Here is a 22,340-nt window from a genome sequence, read left to right as displayed (position 1 = left end):
CAAACTAAGTTGGAAGCCACACATCAGACACATACAAACTAAAGTCTCAAAAAGTCTTTCAATCGTAAATAAATCTAAACATATATTAGGATACAACAGTAGATATTTATTGTACTGCTCCTTAATACTACCATATTTCACCTACTGTATAGAAATTTGGGGGAATAATTACAAGAGCTCACTACATCCTCTCTTTTTACTTCAAAAACGAGCCGTCAGAATTTTACATAAAGCCGGATATCTTGATCATACAAACAATCTATTTTATCAATCAAGACTTTTAAAACTGTATGACCTTGTTGATTTTTACACTGCGCAACTTTTATACAGAGCCAGTTGGAAATCGTTACCATTCAACATCCAAAAACAGTTCTTAGAAAATGAAGGAGGTTACAGACTGAGGGGATGTAGGAACTTCAAGATCAAATTGATAAGAACCACAAAGAAAAGTTTCTGTTCGTTGGCGTGTGACACTAAACTTTGGAACGGTTTAAGTTCTGAGCTCAAACAATGTTCAAATATTCAAGAAAATGTATAAAGAAACTCTGATTTCAGGATATAAAGATGAGAGGATTTAAGGATCCACAGGAGTTTGAATAATTCCAAATCCATGTGTGAACTTCATTGTGGTGAAATAATCAAAGCTCTTTTAATTACAACCAATATGTATTACATTGTAATGTGTAATAATGACTACTGAAATGTTTGAATTACAATCAATAGGCTATTGATTTTGTTTACTTAATCTGCAATGTGTAGCAATAATTACTGCTTTATTGTGATAATATGTTCTAATAATAGTCAATGATTATTATATAAAGGTTACTGTTACTGTTCGCTGAAATCATAAATGAATGTTTTCTGAAGATCATCAATCATTTCTAGGCACTGGATTTTGTTACTTGAAAAGAATCTATCTGATCAGAACCGGATTTAAAAACACTGTTAAACTATCAAATGAATAAACTCAGTAAGGGCGGGATTATATAAATTTACTTCTTCCCACTCCTTTTCAAGCAATAAATCAAGCTCTACTTAACTTTAGTTAATGATCACTGTATTTAATAAAGCAAATGTGATTTAAGTGAAATTTTTGTTTTGTTGTCTGTCTTTTTAATCAATGCATTTCATCATTTCTGTAATGAGTTTGATAAATATGTGTAAATTCTTTATTGCTTTGACTACAATTCTTGAAATAAATCAATAAAATCCAATCAAATCAACTTATTTTACACAAGTCCGATCTTTCGGAGTCGCAGCTCTCCTGCAGGACAGCCAGACGATGAGCTATGGGTTTGTGAGTTTAGAGGAAGGATGCAGCAAGAGCTGTTATAGTCATTTCATGGAGCATTTGATGGAAAAAGGTTTGACTGAAGCATTCAGCACTGGTGCTTGTTGAACTCTCAATCCTTGCAGAAGATGCAGTAAGTGTAACATGTAAACCAAAAAAATCATCCTTTTACCCCTTGTGCTATCTTAGATGAGCCCCCCCCCCTTCCATTGACATGTTCTCCCTACCATGACAAAGGTGGTTAAAGGTGGAGAGATTTCATGTAATCCATGGACACCAGTGAAGATCACAAATCATTGAAGAAAAAAGGTTCAGAGCACTGTCTAGTGGGTCTAGATGACCCCACTCCCAATGGTAAAGTGCCTAGGATAGCACAAGGGTTTGCTATCCTAGCCAGGTAGGGAGAACACGTCAATGCAAGGGTGGGGTCATCTAAGATAATACAAGGGTTAAAGGTGTAGGAGGCATGTCAACAACCTCCAGATTACTGCGGAGTCCATGTGGTTTATGTTCAGGTCAGAAACTCCATGGAATGAGGAAGTAGAAAGTCTTTCCAGATGTAGAACAAATGGAGAGCATCTTAAATCTGGAGAACATCCTCAGTTTCCGCTGTCTCTCATCTTGATTTACACTCTTGTGTCTTTCCCAGCTTTTACACTTTGTTCAGCTTCTTCTGTTGGTTCAAAGTCCAGATGGATGGTATCTTTCACCATCTCCCATAAGAGGGAGAACAGAAACAGGTGTCACCTCTGAATGGACCTTTTTTTGACCTTCTGGTCTGAGTCAGGGCTGATTGTAACTGGGGCGCACTAAGCGTGACTTCAAACAAAACAACAGGCTTTGACAACTGTGTCCCGCTGTTTGGCTTCAGGATGAGAGGAAGAAGAACCAGCACCTTCCTGTTCTGGAGGAAATGATCCAAGATGTTTTTCCAGGGTCGAGATCTTCATTAAAAATTCTGGACTGTGGTGCACAATTAATGAAAAAGCTTGTAGGTTTCAAAACATATGCAGTAAAGTAAGTGAACAAATGAACAACAAATGTGAAAGGAGATGATAACATTGTGATTGAATTGACCCAGTTCAGTTATAATTAGTGATAAAGTGCAAAAAAATAAGTTGTCACTTTAAAGGGTAGAACAAATAATCTTTTTTTTTCATAAAGACAGTAAGTCTAAACAAATTACTTGTGATTATTTAACCCTTGTGCTATCTTAAATGACCCCCCCCCCCTTACATTGACGTGTTCTTCCTACCATGACAAAGGTGGATAAAGGTGGAAAGATTTCATGTAATCCATGGACACCAGTGAGGTTCACAAATCATTGAAGAAAAAAGGTTCAGAGCACTGTCTGGTGGGTCTAGATGACCCAACTCCCAATGGTAAAGTGCCTAGGATAGCACAAGGGTTACATGCATCTTTTAAAATGAAAATATTTAATATAGATAACAATTTCAAACAGGAGCCAGTAAAACAGGTAATGAGTGGAGTCCTCTTTCATACAAAGTTACAAGTCTGTGAGAGCTAGAAATCTTGTTTATTGGTGACCAAATACTTATTTTCCACTATGATTTGCAAATAAATTTGTTAAAAATCAGACAATGTGATTTTCTGAAATTCTTTTTCATTTTGTTTCTCATATTTGAGGTACATCTGTCATGAAAATTACAGGTCTCTCTCATCAAGTGGAAGAACTTATACAATTGGTGACAGACTATATCTATGTGAAGGCTAGCGGGAGAGCTTGTGAAACAGAGAACTCTCAGAAATAGGTAGGGGGAGAGGGGGTGTAGCTCTGCGCTAACAACCCACAACTCAGAGGTGAATTTTTTATGAACCACTGCTGCTCTAGAGAAACTATGTCCTGACTCAGGTTTTGGATTTTGTCTGAAAACAACACAATAAAAGACCACTGGGAACACTTAAAATAGCTCTAAAGATAATCAGAGTGGGACTTTAAAGGAAATTACTGTTAACTTAGTGGATCTTATGTTTCCAAACTCAAATTAATTTATTTTTCTTCAGCTAGAAAGCCACATTGGTTGCCAACCCCTTCTCTGAACACAAGCACACAAAGAAAAGTTGGGTGAAACTTTTGGTTTTGCACTTTAACCCTTGTGCTATCCTATGAACCCCCCCCCCCCCTTCCATTGAGGTGTTCTCCCTACCATGACAAAGGTGGATAAAGGTGGAAAGATTTCATGTAATCCATGGACACCAGTGAAGATCACATATCATTGAAGAAAAAAGGTTCAGAGCACTGTCTACTGGGTCTAGATGACCCCACTCCCAATGGTAAAGTGCCTACTACAGCACAAGGGTTACGGCTGCTATAAAAATTGATAATCTGTTTGCATCCAGTTGGAAGGTTTGGGGGGAAAAAAAGAAAAAGCCTCCTTCCACTAATAATAAAGGTGACGGATAATCTCTGCTTTGTTCCTCTCCTTTGTCACTCAGCACACAGCTGCTCATCTGAGGGAGCTTTAATAGTATTTGGTTAGGATGTCACCTTTAACCTGCAAGGGAAAAACAGGAGCTCAATAGGTCCCCTGAGGGGGCCTGAGGATGGACTCAATAACAGGAAGCGGGTATATTTAAGGAGATGACCTCAGAGCCTTCAGTGCCGTATGGCTGCTGTGTAGGCCAACGCTGTGTTGTGTCCGTACATCCGCCGCTGTGTTATCACCCCCTCAGGAATTAACAATCTCACCACATTAACTTGTTTGCATCTACCATTCTATTTGCAGAAGAAGGACATCAGCGGAGCTGACAGACTCCATGCCTGCAGAATCCCCAGAGTCAACCGAGGCCTTAAAGTCGCGACACAAAAGGAAAAAGCGAGAGCCGTTTGGTGGCTGGTCAACAGGATGGAGCAGCCTTCTATTTTATTCTAAACTTGATATGTACAGGAAAAAGTGTCTGGATACATTTCTCTGAAAAAACAAGCACATTGCACATCATCAGCATTCATTAACTTCATGTCATAGAACACAACGAGCTGGAAGGCTGTGCCAGAGGAAAATATGCAGTACTCATCAACTCTCATAGATAAAATACAAAAATGACACCATTTCATTGGATAATGATAAAAAGCCACAGTTTATGTGCTGCAGTCACAGACAAATGTTGTGTCCCTCTTTGTGTTTCCTAGAGATATTCCCTCAGGCACTTTTTGACATCATAAATTTGTTAAGCAGAGGTCAAACACTTTTTCCTTCTTTCATACCGTTTAGCTCTCCCTTCCATACTCCGGTGGGGCTTTAAAAACACAAAACGTTGCTTTTTTCTGTCTAACACCCTGATAAAAAAGAAAAAAAACAGGTGAATACCCCAAATTTTCATCAGTCTGGAATCCTTCATCTTCCTACGCATTTCCTGTCACTAGTCTACCCCCCACCCCCCGCCGTGCAGAGCATAAACTTTCCCAGTGCTGCGCTTCATTAACAGACAGGGATAATGCAGCTTCACTCTGCATAAGGAAAGTGTGTAGGAGGGAGGTGGCATTCGAAACCGCCTGTTTGTTTTCCACAGCTTCTCTGTTGATTCTCTGTGTTCATCTTTTGTTTAAAGCTCGCCCTCTGTCTCGCCTGCAGGCAGAAACAGCGTCGTCACAAACGTTCAGACTGAAAACATTGGTTGCCACCAACAGCAGCATGTGTGTGTGAGTGCGTGTGTGTGTGTGTGTGTGGGTGTGTGTGTGTGTGTGTGTGTGTGTGTGTTTGTGTGTGTGTGTGCGCGCGTGCGTGCGTGGTGGGTTAGCTTCTTCTGGGCTGAAACATTTGGCAATAACAGGTCGCATTTTTAATGAAGTGAAAATGTAAATAATTGAAGGTCATAAAACCAGCAGCCAAACTGTTGCCTCCAGTTTCATTTGTGGAGGATTAAAAACAACGTCAGTTCCTATGTTGACACAAAGCAGATCAATGCATTGTTAATGCAAAACGAAGCAACGCAATACTCTGATCATCCAACAGCAGAGCCTCCTCACAGAGTACAGAAAAACATTTATAATCACATTCTATCACGCATCAAACCTCGACAAAGTTCACAACATTCCCACTGACATAGAAGTTGAAATAAATTCTCTCAAGTTAGCTTTTAATCCTAGTTTATTTCCACCTTGTTTAAAACATAATCCCAATCAGTTTGAATTATTTTTGGTGATAAAAGCTCATCTAACAAACCTGTATTGACCCACTTATATGGCACGCTCTCCCCTGTAGCTTATTATCCAAAAAAACACCAGAGACAGCAGAACTTAAATGTTAATGTTAACTGTTAAACAGTCCAAGTCTTTATGTAGACTTCAAGAGTCAAGGATTCAAAAAACTCAAACTGCACTGCCTCCTGAGCTACGCCTCAACATCACACCACAGAAAAGAAATTTGCTGCTTTATAATGATAATAAGGATTTCAGTTTTTTAGGTAAACTGAGGTTTTTATGTGGATCTGACAACGGCAGATGAGTGCAGATGTTTTTAGAGCAAGGGTGGCATCGAGAAATGCATTCCTGGCTGTTTTTCCAACACACCCAGCTGCTCTGCCACAACCTAATTGGCTGGACACACCTGATCCAGGTAATCAGCCATTCTCTGGAAAGCATGCAGTCACACTAACCCTTGAGGCCTAGAGTTGCCCACACCTGCTTTAGAAGCTGCTACCATCGTCACCCCAAACTCTGATAGTTTGTTCACACTCGGCTTGGAAGTGCGTATTCAAGTGGCCACTTCCAATGAAAGGTCTATGTAGATGTGCTTAAATGTGCGTTTGGGGCTTCTGCATTCAAAACTCCCACGTTCATGTGTCGCTACAGAAGTTTTTAAGTCAGTTTCTCAGGCTCGTACAAAACGAGCGGCTATTGAATGTCAATGGCCAGTCTAAGGCACACCTGTGCAATAACCATGCTGTCTAATCAGCATCTTGATATGGCACACCTGCGAGGTGGGATGGATTGTCTTGGCAAAGGAGAAGTGCTCACTATCACAGATTTAGACAGATTGGTGAACAATATTTCAGAGAACTGCTTATTTTGTGTATGTGGAAAATGGGAGCAATAACAAAAGTGTTGCGTTTATAGTTTTGGTCAGTGTAATTCCATTCGGGCACAAACCCATTTCTCCTCAATTATCAATTTTCAAATGGTTGGCACTTCTGTGAATTAAGAGACTTCATCCATCCGACATTACCAAATCCAAGTCCTCGATTGGTCAAAGTTCAGCCGGTTTGATTTTTAACTGGTTTTGTACGTACAGCCTGAAAACAGACTTAAAAACTTGCATTGCGACACCTGAATGTGCATTGAAGGTGTTGTGAGGAAAGCGTTTTGTTCTTTCATTCACTGCTTTATTTCAAAAATGACGCCCTCCCTGCCTGACTCCTGGAGCGTTGTCTGAACACTGACTGAAACAAAATACAGGAAAAAAAGTAGCCTTTTGTTACAAACAGTAGAAATGGGCTCTGTTTAATATCCTCTTCTCCTAATTTGCTGCCCTCTTGGTCACAGGCTGGGTCCAGCTTGGAGCCTCTGGTAGTAGCCTTCTCTGGCTCTGACAGGCAGCAGGTGGCTTCTGATGAAAAATTCAGCGACAAGCACAGCTCGAGAGGCAAGGGGGAGGGGGCGTTAGCAGGAGAGGAAGGGTGAGATGAGACAGAGGTGGATTGTGAGCAAATGAGAGGAGAATGACGGTGGGAGAGGATGGGAGCTCGGGCTGGAGGCCGACGAGTGCGATTCAGAACAGGGAGGCAGGGCTAGGCAGAGGATCAGAGCTGTCTACGCTCTCTGCCTGAGTCTCCTCCAAGGAGGAAGCACACAATATGAATCATTTATGAAGGGCCTTTTATTAATAAAACTCACACACGGCGTGCCCTGCTTTCTTTCCCCCACCTAAACCTGTTTTCTCTGCTTCCCCCTGTGAGAGAATGCCAGAGAAAGGCAGAAAATTCAGGAGCAACAGATTTTTGACAGGTGGGACTAGTAACCATGGGACACGCAGGCTGCTCACTGAAACATGTACCTTGTCACATGCCCACACAGAGAAACGTACGCCTTCCTGAGGACTCGAAAGAACGCCCACTCGTTTGCCTGCTTGATTGTCAGAACACAGCAGCGCCAGATCTGGATGAATCAGAGCGGTTCTGAACGAGCATAGTGTTCTGGAGTGCAGAGAAGGCACCGAGCATCTAATGGATGTAGGTGGCTGAGTGAGTGACTGACAGCCGGTATAGGTCAGAGGCACAGCAGGGGATCGAACACAAACACCCACATACTGTGCAGACTTCACAACAGTTTACCTCTAAGATCGCTGCTAAGCTATAAGACCTTTAGGTAGTTTGTGACATTCCGTCTGAGTACAGTTGTTCATCCTTCAATTCAAGGCTAAATCCTTAAGAGTAGAAGAGTCTCCCCTTCTCCGACCCGAGTCTGTTGAGCCTCGCTAGCTGCGAGGGCGAGGGCGGCACATCATGGCGGTACGGCCCCTTTGGGGAGGCTGGATCCTTCAGATGAACCGTGTGTCCGTCGTAGCTGCTTTTACCGCTGCTTTCCTGCATCAGCTTTCCTTTGGCTTCCTGCTCCCTGCGTCTCTGCTCCTGCCTCAACAGCTCCTGGGCCTCCAGGAGGACTCTGGCGTTGACGCTGCCTCCTCCTGGGTATCCGTTCCTGGAGCCCTGATAGCTGGAGTACCTTGGATTGTCCTTGGCCATCTGGAATCCCTCACCTGGTGGGTAAGCTTTATCCCAGGAGTCATGGGAGACGGTGCTGGGATTCTTCCTGGGTTGCCTAATGCAAAAAAAGGAAAAAAAATCATACACAAAAGGAAGATGAATTTTATCTTACCAGACAATTTGGCACATCCATTAGTCATTAGCCATTAGTCTTTACTGGATTTAGTCAAAAACTGAAATCTATAGAACTTGTTTTTAGTTTCTGCCATCTATTGAAATTAGGTAACCTCTTTGAGGCTCCGTTATGGCTTCACTCATTTTTATTACGGTCGTAAACAAGGTCCATCTTGAAACAACAACTACTTTAAAGACCCTCTAGAGATAAAAAGTACTTTTTTTTTCCTTTGTGAAACCTTTTTGTTGTGGCATTTTTCTGGTGGAGGTTAAGCTCAAAATTACATTTCTGAGTATTTCTTTATTTAAATCGTAGTGAATCAGGAGCAGATGAAAAAATGCAATTTGAAAAAGATCGTATTTGTTACAGAAGAAATACTCTGGCACAAGCTCCCTGCATCTACTAGTAGACGAATAGATCCATGTACGTCTTAGTTTTCCTTGTCTGAGCTGGTATGTGGCTCAAAACTGTATGGCAGGATAGCTCCAATGTTGCTCGCCATTTTCTTTGCACCTCCAATGGTAGCTTGGGGGTGTGAGGGGCTGTAAGCCAGAGGGAGAAAGTGTAGACAAAGGCATGATGGGAAATGAATGCAGGCTTCCCCTGCGCCAATGGATCAATACTCTCATGAACTACGGCTGTTCTGCAGAAATACACAGGGTTTTGGATTTTAGCTGATAAATAATTAAAGACCCCTGGGAACACTTTGACAATAGATCAAAAGATGATAGGAGTGGGACTTTAAAAACAACATTCTTGGGTGTCTTTCTCCTTCTGGGTAAAAACACTTATTAAGCCTAAAAAAGTTACAAGTTCCAAATATGAAAGGCATTTTGCAGATAATCTATCTGGCAGTGAAACATCACAATTAGCCGCACAAAAGCATATTGGAAAACTTCTTTCTTTTTTTGCACTGTAACACATTCCACCACAATAATTATTGAACTTGTCAATATCTACAATGTTTTCACATAGTTGGTGTCACATTAGTTTGAAAAACCTTTCATGTGAGAATAGAATAAAAAGATAATTTCACTGAGAACTTTGTTGTGGTTGTCATGTCTCAGAACTTCTTGTGTGTCAATTGTTATTCCTGTTTAGCCTCTAAAAAGAAAAAAAACGCTTTAAAGCGCAAAGTTCATACCTTCATCTAAAACTAAGTCCAGTGAATGAAAACATGGATCTGACTGTGATATTCACCTTGGTGTACAGCCAATCAAGATGCAGGACACAATACACAGTTAAAAGTAAAATAATAAATACATAAAGCATGCTTACTTGCAAAATAACCCCAGTAGGAAAGCTGAAGATGACCGGCATTATAAGATGGGAGCAGTGAAAATTTTTACTTACATTCATCTGTGTTTTGAGGAAAATGATAATAAAACGTTTTGTTGAGTCGTTAAAGTGTTATGGTCGAATTAATTGTTTGTTGGAAGAACACGCTTCACAACAACAACAGCAACCCGGCCCATCATCAAAAGTCACTTCGTTCACATCAGTCTGACATGAAGGGATCCGGACAGAGGCTGTTTGTGAGATGCTGGACTTGTTTGAGCTGTCATTCTTTTCGATTCTCAAAAAGTGTTTGACATGTGACGACACATAGAAAAGATATATTTGGGAAACTTGGTAAATTAACATTTTCAAACACTTTCAAACACAGATTTAAAAAAAACTTGCTTCTGCAAAACTTTTTAATGTAAATCTATTTAAATGCGAAAAATCCCAAACCAAAGACGCATCTGTGCTCAAAATTTTAAATTTCTTTTTTTTCTGCAACAAAGACAAAAGAGATTCGCCATTACGCCATTGCTCTGAGCGACAGCAGCAACAACATAATGGGAAAGGTAACCACGTCAAAGTCTTCCAGCCTGTTAAGTCCACTGCCTGAAACATCCGTTGGCTCTGACGGATGATAATAACAGCTCCTGCAGTAAGAAAGATGAGATGGCCACCTTGCCCTCGGTGGATTTGTCTCCTCGGGACACAGTCAGGTGCCACACTTTTTGGAGGCTGCATTTAGCAGCAGGACAGGGCGAGACAGATCCAGATGTGGGGAATCTGGTCTAGATTGATTGGGTTCTTTGTGGCAGTTCTGCACCCACGTGGCATGCACATGCATCCAACAGCTTCCAGCTTTATCCCTGGGGGGGTGAGGCAAAACAAGAGAAAGACCACAGAAGAAGATGAAGCACAATGGCATCCATGGGTTTTTGACTCTGAGCCATGCATAATTAGCAGGTTTATCAGCCAGCTGTGAAGAAATCACATTATTCCTGCATTTGGATTAAAGCATTTGGAAGAGGCAAAGAAGAAAATGTCCATTAATGAGAAGAGAAAAGACCTTTGTTTTTATTCAGCAGAGACTGGGAGCATTTGGGAATGGATATGCTCTTCAATCTGTGAGATAAGGGAATGTGGCGCAGGTTTATTTGCGCGCATGCTTCATCGACTCCAATTTCACAGAGATGGGTGTCCCCGGCATCTGATTTCATTTCACATGTTGACAAAGGGGCCAAAGCCAGCCTGTCTTACTACTGAGAGATGCAAACCAGATCGCCGCCTCTGTCTGCTGCAGCGCCAAAATGGAACCAGCGTGCGCTGTAAATACAGAGATTTACACTGCTCTGCAGTCCCTTCATGCTCTCTCTGATGCATGAAAAGAGAAAATGTGACAAAAGAGGAGCTTTAAAAAAAGGTTGGACTGACAGGTGACACACGTGCATGGATGTAGATAAAAACAGATGAGACCAAATGCCACAGAAGCTGCAATCATCCTGAGCTCTGCCATTACTCTGACAAGAAGATAAATGGCACCCATCCATGATGAATATAAGAGGTCATTATTCCTCAACGATGTCTCAAATGTCAGAGGTTTTATTTACAAGAGCGGATCCCCGTTTAGGACGGGGGTCTTGCTCTCAAGGAAACTGACCTTTAACTGGAGTGAAAGTTATTTCTTTACAGAACTCCACAGTCATTAATCAGCCCTCCAATCACAGCCCAGAGATCCTCACCACCGCCACCACCAGAGCAGCATCTGACGCCTATCAAGGGTGGGGTCCCTTAAGCCCGCATTTGGTCAGTCTCAGCTTCTGGCTTCAACAATGCTCTTCCGCTCAAAGTCAAACAATAAAACCGCTTTCTCAAGATATCACAGCCGGCTTCACTCAAACAGTTTATTCAAGGAATTAGTGCAAAAGTAAAGAGCTGTGGCCACAGGATGTTGCCTCTGACCACTGGAGCGTAATGTCGGTTCATTAATCTTTCAGCAAAGCTATTTGCAATATTTATCACAGAATGGATTTATGGTGATAACAGTGGATTAGAGTACAATGGTGGAGCAAGACAACACAATGTGCTTTGTGCTGAAGGACAAAATGCAATATGGATCTAGTCGGTTCTAGATTCCTCAGAGTTTAGTAAAAGATAATCTCAGTATCTCACCGTCGAAATGAAAAATCGGATTTCTTTCTGCAATATTTTTTGAAGAAAAAAAAAGGGAATACTTCCAACACACAAACATGAATAAACCTTTTAGATGATGCTCTGAACAGGAGATTTTCTAGCAACTATTTAGTTTTTTTGCACAAAAATTTGTATTTTTTGTGCACAAATTAGTTTTGTTGTGGCTACAAATTAGCATTTTTTTGCCCATAAATTTGTAGTAGGAAATGATAGTGCTACAATGCTAATCTGTGTGCACAAAATGCTAGAAAAATGCTAATTTGTCCCCTCAAAATACACAATTTTGCGCACAAATTAGTATTATATGACAACAACTTACTAAATTGTGGATATAAATTATCAATTTCACATATTATATTTATTATTAGTATTAATTATGTCAGGTCCAGGGCTCTGTATTTTTGGACCATTGGACATTGTTTTTTAGTTGGTATCCTCCTTGCTTTGAAGCTTTTAAACCTCAAAAGCTGATTAACAACATTTCTGACTCAGTTTTAGCAGAGTGACTGTGCACCATCTGCATAAAAAGGCTGAAGTCTCACAGCCCCAACCTAAAGTGGCTGATGACGACAAAGCTGACTTCTTGAAGGACTTCCACAAATAGAGCAAGAAGACAATGAGCAGAACACAGCAGCTGTGTGGTTTCCTAAGATATCCCAGCTGCTTTTCTCCAAACTGTTTATTCATGGAATCAGAGGGAACTGTAAGGACCAAGCAATGTGGTAAGGATCAGAAGAAAAACTGAAGCAGATGCTGGAGGGACAGTTTAAAGTGGTGCCAGCTGAGAGAGACATAAAGCCTTTCAGTTCTGTAGACCCACATCAGTGCTTAGAAGAAGTGTGGATCGGTCAGTCACCATTTTCTCAACCTTAATGAAAAAAAATTCCTTAAATCTGCAGATTTTCCAACTAAATCAAAGAATAATGTTTTGGAAAACATTCTTTATTTTCCACTGTTCTCAGAGGTTTTACTATATTTGAAAGACAAAGGGAGAAATGTTCTTGTAGATCAATGCTTCCCAACCCTGGTCTTCCAGATCTACCACCATGCCTGTTTCCCAGCTCTCTCTGCACTTCTTGTTCAGTCAGCCAGAATGAGGTGACACTTGAGTCAGCTGATCAGAGAACTGGAAAACAGGCGGGCCAGGAGATCTCGAGGACCAATCAGGATGTGATTCTTGCAGGATCCAAGACAACATGGTGGAAAGCAGGCAGACATGCTGACCACATGCCAGTCACAGAGAGTCATTAAAAGTTCACAACTTGTACCCAATGGTTTGTGCTGAGAACTTTTAAGACAGTTACTAAAAGAGTTAACATCAGTGACTTAACCCTTCAGCACCTGAGCTTTAGCTCCAGTGTTTAAATTCTACCATAACTCTTCAACTGTTTAGACAATTAATGCAATTCCAGCAGATTCTGAAGCGGAGAGAAACAGCTTTGCACTGATATGCAGCACTTTACAGTTTTGATGTAATTACTCAATCAATGTAAATGAGCTGATTCTGTCGGTCGATTGCGTAAACAATTAAAGAGTTACGCCGTGTCAAAGAGTGTGTGTTATGTAGGTGTCACTGGTGACATCTCCTGTGTTAGACTACAGTCACGTATGCCAAAATGCCACAGCGGCAACCTAAATGCAAGTTTTCAGCCAATTCAACAGGTGGCCGCACAATGGCATTTGTAATCGGGAGGCAGCACTCACATTTGAATACGCTGCATGGTGCTGCAGAGGTTTTAAGAAAAAGTTCACATTTTACAGTGAATGGACAATTTTTTGACATCGGTCAGCCTGGGCACATTTGGAGGTTGCGTTGTGGCAGGGGGGTGAAAGGAAGGCAGCAAGTTCCCCCAAATCGTCTGATGATCGACCCATTTCAGACTGCCAGCCATCCCATGTGCTGGCGTCCCACTGATTGTTAGAAATTGTATGGTAGCAGCACGGGCCCTTGACGAGGGCTGTTGACATGGGCCGGGGGCCCCGCGGACATCTATCTGGAAATGGCGGCTACTGTGGCTCCAAATGCCGTGACGGCATTGATGCTGCATTGATGGTGCATTGACGCTCTTCACCCGATAAAGACTCCTAATGTGGTTGGACCGCTAGGACCTGTGTTTGCTAGCTGGGGCTTTGCCCTTGCTGCCTTTCTTGGGAGGCATGTTTTATAAATTGTATAATCCGACAAGACCATAATGTTTGCTCAAAATCTAAGTTGTGATTGACCACTAGTGCAAAATGACCTGCTAATTATTTATCTCCAGCTATCAAGTGGCTGGTGGCCAGTGGCACTTATGAATGGCTGCGTTCTGGAGACATTTACACATCGTCCAATCAGAGCTGCTGCTGGCTGGCAGCCGGCTGCCGCTGCCATGTGGCCGCCCAATTTCATAATGGGGTCATCCCTGCACAACTGTACTGTACATTCATGACCACACCTACGATTTTCCAAAAAATCGGGCAGCGGCATGAAAACTTGAAGATTTTGCCAATGCCTCCCCATAACGTATTGGCAGTTGTATTTAAATGGTTAAAAAAGTAACAATAACAATAACTTATAAAAGGCAGATCAGTAAAAATAAATTCATGCACATAACAAAATAAAAGGAACTAATAATGACCGGTCGTAACCCATGTTACTGCTAAATCATGAGCATATTAGCAGCCCTGACTTTTGTGTTCAAGGACCAAATTAGTCTGGACTGATGTAGAATCCCATCAAAAGCAGTGGCTACATACCATCAAACCAGTCACCATGGAAATACTTAGATAAGCTGATAAGTACAGTGTGTAGACAGAAATCCATGAGCTCACGGTTAGTGAATATGTGTTTAATTATTTTTAAATGGCTAAATAATGGGGCACAAAGCAAAGAATTTCTTAGTAAAGCAGGAAGCTGTAGATGATGAATGGAAGGGGACAGCCGTACAATAAAACTCCAATTTAAATAAATAGGATCTGTGGGCTTCTGGAAGTCAAAGGCAGATTGTATCACTTAAATTAATAAAGTAATTGGATTTATAATCTAGAAACAAAAGATGCAGACTTTTCTATTATGCATTTGTGAATCATTTGGTTGAAAAATTACAAGAATCTCCTCCTGTCCATCCATTTTCCAGACCCACTGAATCCTTTCAAGGCTTACAGGCAGTGGCGCCTCCAGAAATTTTTCATGGGGGTGGCCAGTGGGGGGCCACATTTAATCTTGGGGTGGCACACAAAAACCATGAGCTATATTTTTAAAATTCATTCTACCAAACGTTGTAAAACAACCTTTAGAAAACCAACAGAAAGATAAATGCCTACTGATATTTTGTAGAACATGAACTTATAGTAGATACTACTAGTATAATAACTAATAGATACTAGTAGATACCATTAGTACATACTACTACTGATATATATTTATTTATTTTTTTGTTTATATTTAATGCTTAGGTGTGTCTGCTTGGGGTGTTCGGCTCTTGACTGAGAGATGTCTATAATAAACAAAAAATTAAATCTGTTGTTCTGAAATAATAATAAAAATATCCTTCTAATTATTAATTATATCTGTTGACATTTCTATTCAGACTAATAATCATGAAACGTTTTTATTATTAGGGTAACATAGTTCTAACTTCACCAGTTGGTCCAGGAACAGGTGGAGCCCCGTATGCTGAGTTCTGCCTTGCTTCTCTGACCAATGATGCTGACTGTCCCTCCTCTGATACTGTCTCATCTTTGTCTTCCTCATTCTCTTCTGTCATTTATGCTGCTCTGTCTCATCTTCCTCCTCCTCACTACTCCTCTGTTGCTCCCCTACCATCTCTTTCACTCCTTCTGCTGCACTTTTATTCTTAAAATAAGAATATATGTTGAATTTCTCTTCATTCTCTGAAAATGGACAGACACAAGCATCAACTAATGACTATAGGTAACCCTGTGGAAACAAAAACGCATCAAAATGTTGCGGTAACACAACAACCGGTGCTTAAATAGTGCCATAAAAATGAGTGGCTTGTGACAGGGACATCCTTTTTTTACTTATTAATAAAAAGTAATGACACATCTACCACCGCTGATGATGTGGCGTATTTGCACCAAGTATTTGCACACTGGGTTTACATGTTTTGCAGACCGCATGTTTTTTACACCTTTGCAGCTGTGTTTATTTAATATTTAATATTTATTTCTTTATTTAATAAGAATCTAATTTTTGATAATAATTTTTCACAATAATTTTAGTGATATTTTTAATTATTTAATATAAATGTCATTTGTGATGTCCTTTATTGATGTTATATTATATAGATTATTTCTGAATGTCGTGTTGCTGCCACAGATAAATGGAATTTCCCCATTGTGGGATTAATAAAGTCATCTATCTATCTATCTATCTATCTATCTATCTATCTATCTATCTATCTATCTATCTATCTATCTATCTATCTATCTATCTATCTATCTATCTATCTATCTATCTATCTATCTATCTATCTATCTATCTATCTATCTATCTATCTATCTATCTATCTATCTATCTATCTATCTATCTATCTATCTATACAGATCTAAAGTACAGTAAACAGATTGTTAAAGACCCACGGAAAATATTTAACAGGAAAAGAAACGTAGCATTTTGGGATGTGTGATTGTGTGTGCGTGCGTGCGTTCTCGCGCGCACGCGTGTGTGTGCGTGCTGAAACCGGTGCTCGCGCAATGCAGGAAGAGAGGGGGGAGAGCGCGTGAGGGTGTGGAGCGCGTACACGCGCGGTCAGTCGCCGTTTTTGACTTAAAGAAAAAGTAATAAAGAAAGTTCATCTTTAGTGACTGAGACTGGTTCTTTTGTCTGACCGAGGATCTGAGGGTTCGAACGCGGAAGTGAACCACGCGTCTTATTCATTCTGCATCCAGCGGCTCCTCTTGTCTGCGCACTCAAAGGCAGCAGGGAGGGGAGGGGGTGAGGGCCGGTTTAGGTGATCAGAGCGACTTGCCGCTTGCTGGCTGTGCATTTGGGATGAAACGCACAACTGATGCTACCACAGCTTATAGTGGCTACTGGGGTGGCCACTGGGGTGGCCAGGTGTCGGAGAGGGGTGGCCATGGCCACCCCTGGCCACCTCCTGGTGGCGCCACTGCTTACAGGGCTGATGGAGCCAACCCAGCTACTGTGGGGCAAAGGCAGGGTACACCCTGGACAGGTGACCAGTCTGTTGTGGGGCCATAACAAGAATAATGAGATATAATGTGGGGCTATTTTTTTCATTAGGAGATTTCTATATCAACCAAAAAAACACCTGAGCACATTCTGAGGTTGAGAAAAGCCTCTCTGTGCAGTTATGCAAGACTCTGCAGTAGTACATTGTGTTTAAAGCTGTTTTTCTCCTTGTCAGAATCAGTTGATTCATGTAAACGGTTAAAGAGTTAAAATTGTCAAAGAATGTGTGTCATTTTTGGATGTGGCCAGTGACACCTCATGTGTTAAAGTCCCACTCCAATCATCATATTATCTATTGTAAAAGCGTCCCCAGTGGTCTTTTTAGTATGATTAAGCCATCTTAAGCCAAAATCCAAAAACCTATATTGTTTTCTAGGGCATAATTTCTTAAGGGGGGCAGGAATTCATGAGAAATTCACCTCTAAGTTGGGGCAGGACTGTTGGTTCAGCGTGAGCCTTCTTTCATTTCCCATTGTTTACACTCTTTCCCACTCGCCTACAGCCCCTCAAACTCCCACCCTAACATTAGTGGTGCAACAAAAATGGCTAGCAATGTTGGCGCTATCCAGCCGTACAGTTTTGAGCCAGGTGCCAGCTTAGACGAGGAAAACAAAGACGTACATGGATCCAGTGGTCGGCTAGTGGATGCATCAGCTGTTTTTCTCCTTGTCAGAATCAGTTGATTCATGTAAACGGTTAAAGAGTTAAAATTGTCAAAGAATGTGTGTCATTTTTGGATGTGGCCAGTGACACCTCATGTGTTAAAGTCCCACTCCAATCATCATATTATCTATTGTAAAAGCGTCCCCAGTGGTCTTTTTAGTATGATTAAGCCATCTTAAGCCAAAATCCAAAAACCTATATTGTTTTCTAGGGCATAATTTCTTAAGGGGGGCAGGAATTCATGAGAAATTCACCTCTAAGTTGGGGCAGGACTGTTGGTTCAGCGTGAGCCTTCTTTCATTTCCCATTGTTTACACTCTTTCCCACTCGCCTACAGCCCCTCAAACTCCCACCCTAACATTAGTGGTGCAACAAAAATGGCTAGCAATGTTGGCGCTATCCAGCCGTACAGTTTTGAGCCAGGTGCCAGCTTAGACGAGGAAAACAAAGACGTACATGGATCCAGTGGTCGGCTAGTGGATGCATCAGAATGGAGTGGAACAGAGAGCTTGTGGCCCACCCAGCATATTTTCTAAGTCACAAATACGATCTTTTCCAAACTCAGAGAAATGTCACAAGAACATGTTAACCCTTGTGCTATCTTAGATGACCCCCCCTTCCATTGACGTGTTCTCCCTACCATGACAAAGGTGGATAAAGGTGGAAAGATTTCATGTAATCCATGGACACCAGTGAAGATCAAAAATCATTGAAGAAAAAAGGTTCAGAGCACTGTCTAGTGGGTCTAGATGACCCAACTCCCAACGTTAAAGTGGCTAGGATAGCACAAGGGATACAATACCAAAAACCCAATTTTCCCAGGACTGGCTCTAGGGTTAGCTTGAGGTAACTAGAGGATCGTGCAGGCTGCTTTCCCATCCTGCAGCGGCTCTCTGTCTGCCGGCCATCCAGCTGCCAGGGCTCGGTTTAGCAAGCAAGTGAGCTCCGCCGCTCTTGGGAGGATTCAAAGATGGGCGGGACTTTGATAATGGGGCTGTAAAGCATGATGTGAAACTTGAAACGTGTAACCAGTTGACCAATCATGACATCAGACTTTTCTACTTCCTGTTAACCCCTAGGAGACAGCACACGATTTTAGACTATAATTTCAGGAATTGAACAAGTTTATTTTTAATTGTAAAAAAATTGGCAAGGAACAACAGTCAGCACTTTGAAAACCACACAGGTGCACAGCCAAAAAAAGATAATCTACTGTTTAGTTATCCTTTAAAGGGTTAATGTTGTAGGAAATGTTTGAGTGTCGGTGAAACTAGACCCCTCTAAATGGTAAACTGACACAAAAAGCAATGAAAAATTCCCTTCAAAAACATAAAATCTCAAAAGTAGACATCCTAACATGACATTTCCTGGATTCCAAAGCCACTGGTAAAGGAAAATTGCATTATAGAGGAGCAAACAATCATGTCAGGTCTGTGTTAGAGGGTGACTAACTATCCATGTTTGTGGTCTGAAAGTGAGCCGCACTGAACCACCGTTATTGGAACACGTCTGACCTTTCATGAAGGAGAATATTTCGGATCGTGGGTTCTTACCGTGGCAGGGAGCTGTACTGCCGCTGCTGCTGAGCAAAGGAGTCCCTCTCCTCCTGCCTCTGTCGCTGCATCTGCACCTCTACCGACACCGAGTGCCGACCCGGCTGGCTGTACCCGGTGGAACCGTTGCTGTTGACGTTTGACTGGAAACATTCGCATGGCAGCTTGTTAGTGACATAGGACTCAAATTATCAGAGACAGTCTTTTATTTATAGAAATACAATGTCGTTCAAGTGTGACAGATAAAGAGTTAAATTACTGTTCTCATTCTAAATACATTTAGGGGTCTCCCTGCTGAGAATTTGTCCTTGAAAGGTTCTTGTGTCAGCCACTAAAAAAAAAAAAACAACCCTGAGGAAAGAAGCTTTGCCCAGGAGATTTCTGCCAGCTCAAGGATCACTTGGGGCCCGAGGCAATGACTTGGCTTCCCAACTCCGCAGATCCCAATGTGTTTAAGCATTCGCTGAAGGTAATGAATCAGATCCAATCCAGAAAGGCCTCCTGCCTGCCCTACTGCGCCAGACTGCCAAACGGGAGCCTTCAGAGGTGCTGGTTCAATTCGGCTCTGAATACGACCAGCACATCATCAGAAAAGGGGATTTGAATTCCGTGAATGATCAACTTTTTCTTTAATCTTAATTAGAAACAGAAAACTGTTTTGCTGACCGAGCTAAATGTCAGGTATTAGACTGTGACAGTAATGTCACAGTCTAATACCTGACATTTACAACTGCTGTTCTCATAGTGCTACTTTGACTCCTGAACTGCTGGGAATGTTCCACCCTGCAGTTAAACTGATACCCTTTCTAGTGTTCAGATAACCAGTGAATGACGGCGAACTGCTTAAGCATCTGGCTTTTCTATGCAAAGCACACCTTTAGGTCCACCTGATAATTCCAGCATGTTAAAAAGCTATGGTATGCTTTTTTTCCACTCAAATCCTGCTATTTCATTGCATTTTACTCTACCACACAACACAGTCACTCAACTGGATTAGAAAAATAGGTTTTACTTTCTTTGCTTTCATAAGTAGGTAAATTTAATTCAACCATGTCTGGTGGCGAGTCTGAAATTGTAAAAAAAAATATAATCTGTCCTGCATTACCAACCAATCAAAGCAGAATGGATCTAGAGATATTTCTGGGAGGGGCAGAATACTGAGCTACAAAGAACCATGGGGCGCAAAAAGAAACGGGAGATGATATTAGTTCATATAAAATCTAGTTTAAATGAAAAAATAATCACAGCTAATAGTTAGCAAAAGAGAATAATACTAGTTAATTCAAAGCATCGCTAATTCAAAATCCAGACAATATGTTAGATTGTTTAACTTTTAAGAATAGTTGCAGTTTAGAAGTAGCATAAAGATGTCCCAGATATAATCAGAAACTAATACTGTGAAACAGGGCATTGCATAAGAAAAAAAAAGGATATTATGGATGTTGGTACAGATTAAGATTAGACATCGACACGTTTTATGGATTACTGGATTTGTATCTGGAAAGAGATTACTTTAGGTGTAATCTTCAAAGATACATTAAGTGCTACCGAACGGGAAGGTCACAACTACAGATTTGAAAAAACAAATTTAGGACAGAGATGTAACATAATAATCGGAGATTCTTATACATTTTATATAAAAAGCTTTTTTTTTCAGTTAGTGGGTTAATGACAGTAGCACGTATTTTGGATGTAGAAAACACAGTAAGCCCCGCCCATTCTCAGAAACTGCAGAAACTTACCGGGAGTTAGTGGGTATGGACTCACCTTGAACTTGCCTCCTCTCGGGTCAAAATGAGGGTTAGACAGATGAGGGAAGGGGGTGTGTGAGAGAAAAGCCATGCTAGAAAATTTAGAGAAAGCTGATGGGGATGAGATGGATATTAGTGGGTGTTAATGAAACAGACAAACATAGGGACATGTCAGTGGTTTCTGCATGGTGATGATGGTTGATTTTCTTTTCAAAACATTTGTAAAACCAAGCAGAACCTCCTCCTCCCCCCTTTATTTAAACACGTGCAATACCACCTTTTGTCATTTTTTCCTTTTTTTGTTTGGGCCAAAGTGATATTTAGTATTTTTTACCATCTATCTGTTGTTTTTATTAGAGCTGTGGTAACGAGGTAATTGCCACTTTGTGGAGTTATTAAAATTTTATTCTATTCTATTCAAATAAACTGATCCCAGTCAATGGACTGATTAGAAGTCCATTCAGTCATCGTTTTTTTTGCAAGACGGACGCCTCCAAAAATTGTCAGTCAGCAGTAATTGGTCCCATTTGTTCTGAGTCAACGTTGCTATGGCAACCACTCTTACCAATCAGGAGTGAGCCTGTTAGAAGGCCACACCCCTATCACTTAAGGTGGGTTCGAAAGACCGTTCAACGTGAGAACACCAACTTTTATTGAGGCATCTGATTGGCCAGTTTTTAACTTGAGTAACTTGCGCAGCAAATAATATCATAATTAAACTATAATTAGAAAGAACATCTTAAAAAAGGCAACAGAGCAAGAACGGTTATTCTGACAAATATTAACCAGTGGTTACTTCCTGTTTGGAATGCCAGGGGGGGGGAGGAGTCACTAAGTCCAGTTCTCACACTTAAAACTGAAAATTTCAACAAGAAGGCTCCCACCTGTATGGTTTTAGGTAAACCACTCAATGCAAATGCAGCTTTATCCCTAAAGCTTAGACCTGGTCTGACGTCATGTTCGTTTGGTCTCAGATGGACTCAAAACTTTCAAAATACTTTAATAAGTTTAATTTTACTCGGGCAGCACACACGCCTCTAAACAAAAGTCAAACCCAGACCAACTAAGCTCTCACCTCAGACTCTCCCCACATCCCTAAAAGTCTATTTCTGAACCTCCCCCGAGCCTAAAAACAGAACTCGCTGACTCACAACGGTCCACACACCAACATCTCTTTCCCAGAAACACAGCTTGCACACTTAAGGTCTTGCCCACACTTGTACCACAACCCCTGCTATGTTCATTAGTGGTGTGGGTGCAATAATTGTGTGCAGATTTGCTGCAGCACAAAGCCAGTCTAATCACTTTTATGGCTGTAAAACGTGTTGAGAGCAGCGAGGAAGCGGCCCGGACATCAGTTGATGGGAAGGCCATAAAACGATTAAGGGTGCTGAAGAGACTCCCCTTAAACCAAATGAAGCGGGGGCCATCACCTCAGGCTCTAACTGGCAGACGCTTGTTGCTTGGGGAGGGTTGGGCCTGCTTTCCCTTCTTCCATATATGAACTGAAAACTCCCCACGGGGAAATGGCAGACTCAATATTTTTCACTTGAGGGAAACAAAACTCTCCCCGTAA

The 22,340-nt window shown here is 41.3% G+C and overlaps 1 protein-coding gene across 31 annotated transcripts in view; it reads right to left on the bottom strand.

Annotated features, from left to right (window-relative positions):
* Positions 1 to 4,138: 4,138 nt before the first annotated feature.
* pard3ab (par-3 family cell polarity regulator alpha, b) overlaps positions 4,139 to 22,340 on the bottom strand; it is a 363,970-nt gene continuing 345,768 nt past the window's right edge. For 29 of the 31 annotated variants that reach the window (XM_078935589.1, XM_078935591.1, XM_011485955.4 and 26 more), the window contains 2 exons: positions 19,014 to 19,156; positions 4,139 to 8,069 (listed from right to left, as the gene is read on the bottom strand). In XM_078935589.1, the coding sequence (XP_078791715.1) occupies positions 7,676 to 8,069; positions 19,014 to 19,156 (537 nt within the window). In that variant the 3' untranslated portion in view covers positions 4,139 to 7,675. Of the gene's footprint in view, positions 8,070 to 19,013; positions 19,157 to 22,340 lie in introns of those variants that run through there. The other 2 variants (XM_011485965.4, XR_013650782.1) reach the window with 2 other exon arrangements.

This window comes from Oryzias latipes, chromosome 17, assembly GCF_053564925.1.
Source record: "Oryzias latipes strain Hd-rR chromosome 17, Olatipes_Hd-rR_3.1".
Lineage (NCBI taxonomy): Eukaryota > Metazoa > Chordata > Actinopteri > Beloniformes > Adrianichthyidae > Oryzias > Oryzias latipes.
Note: the sequence above shows the minus strand (reverse complement) of the source record. Positions and strands in the feature narration are given on the sequence as shown.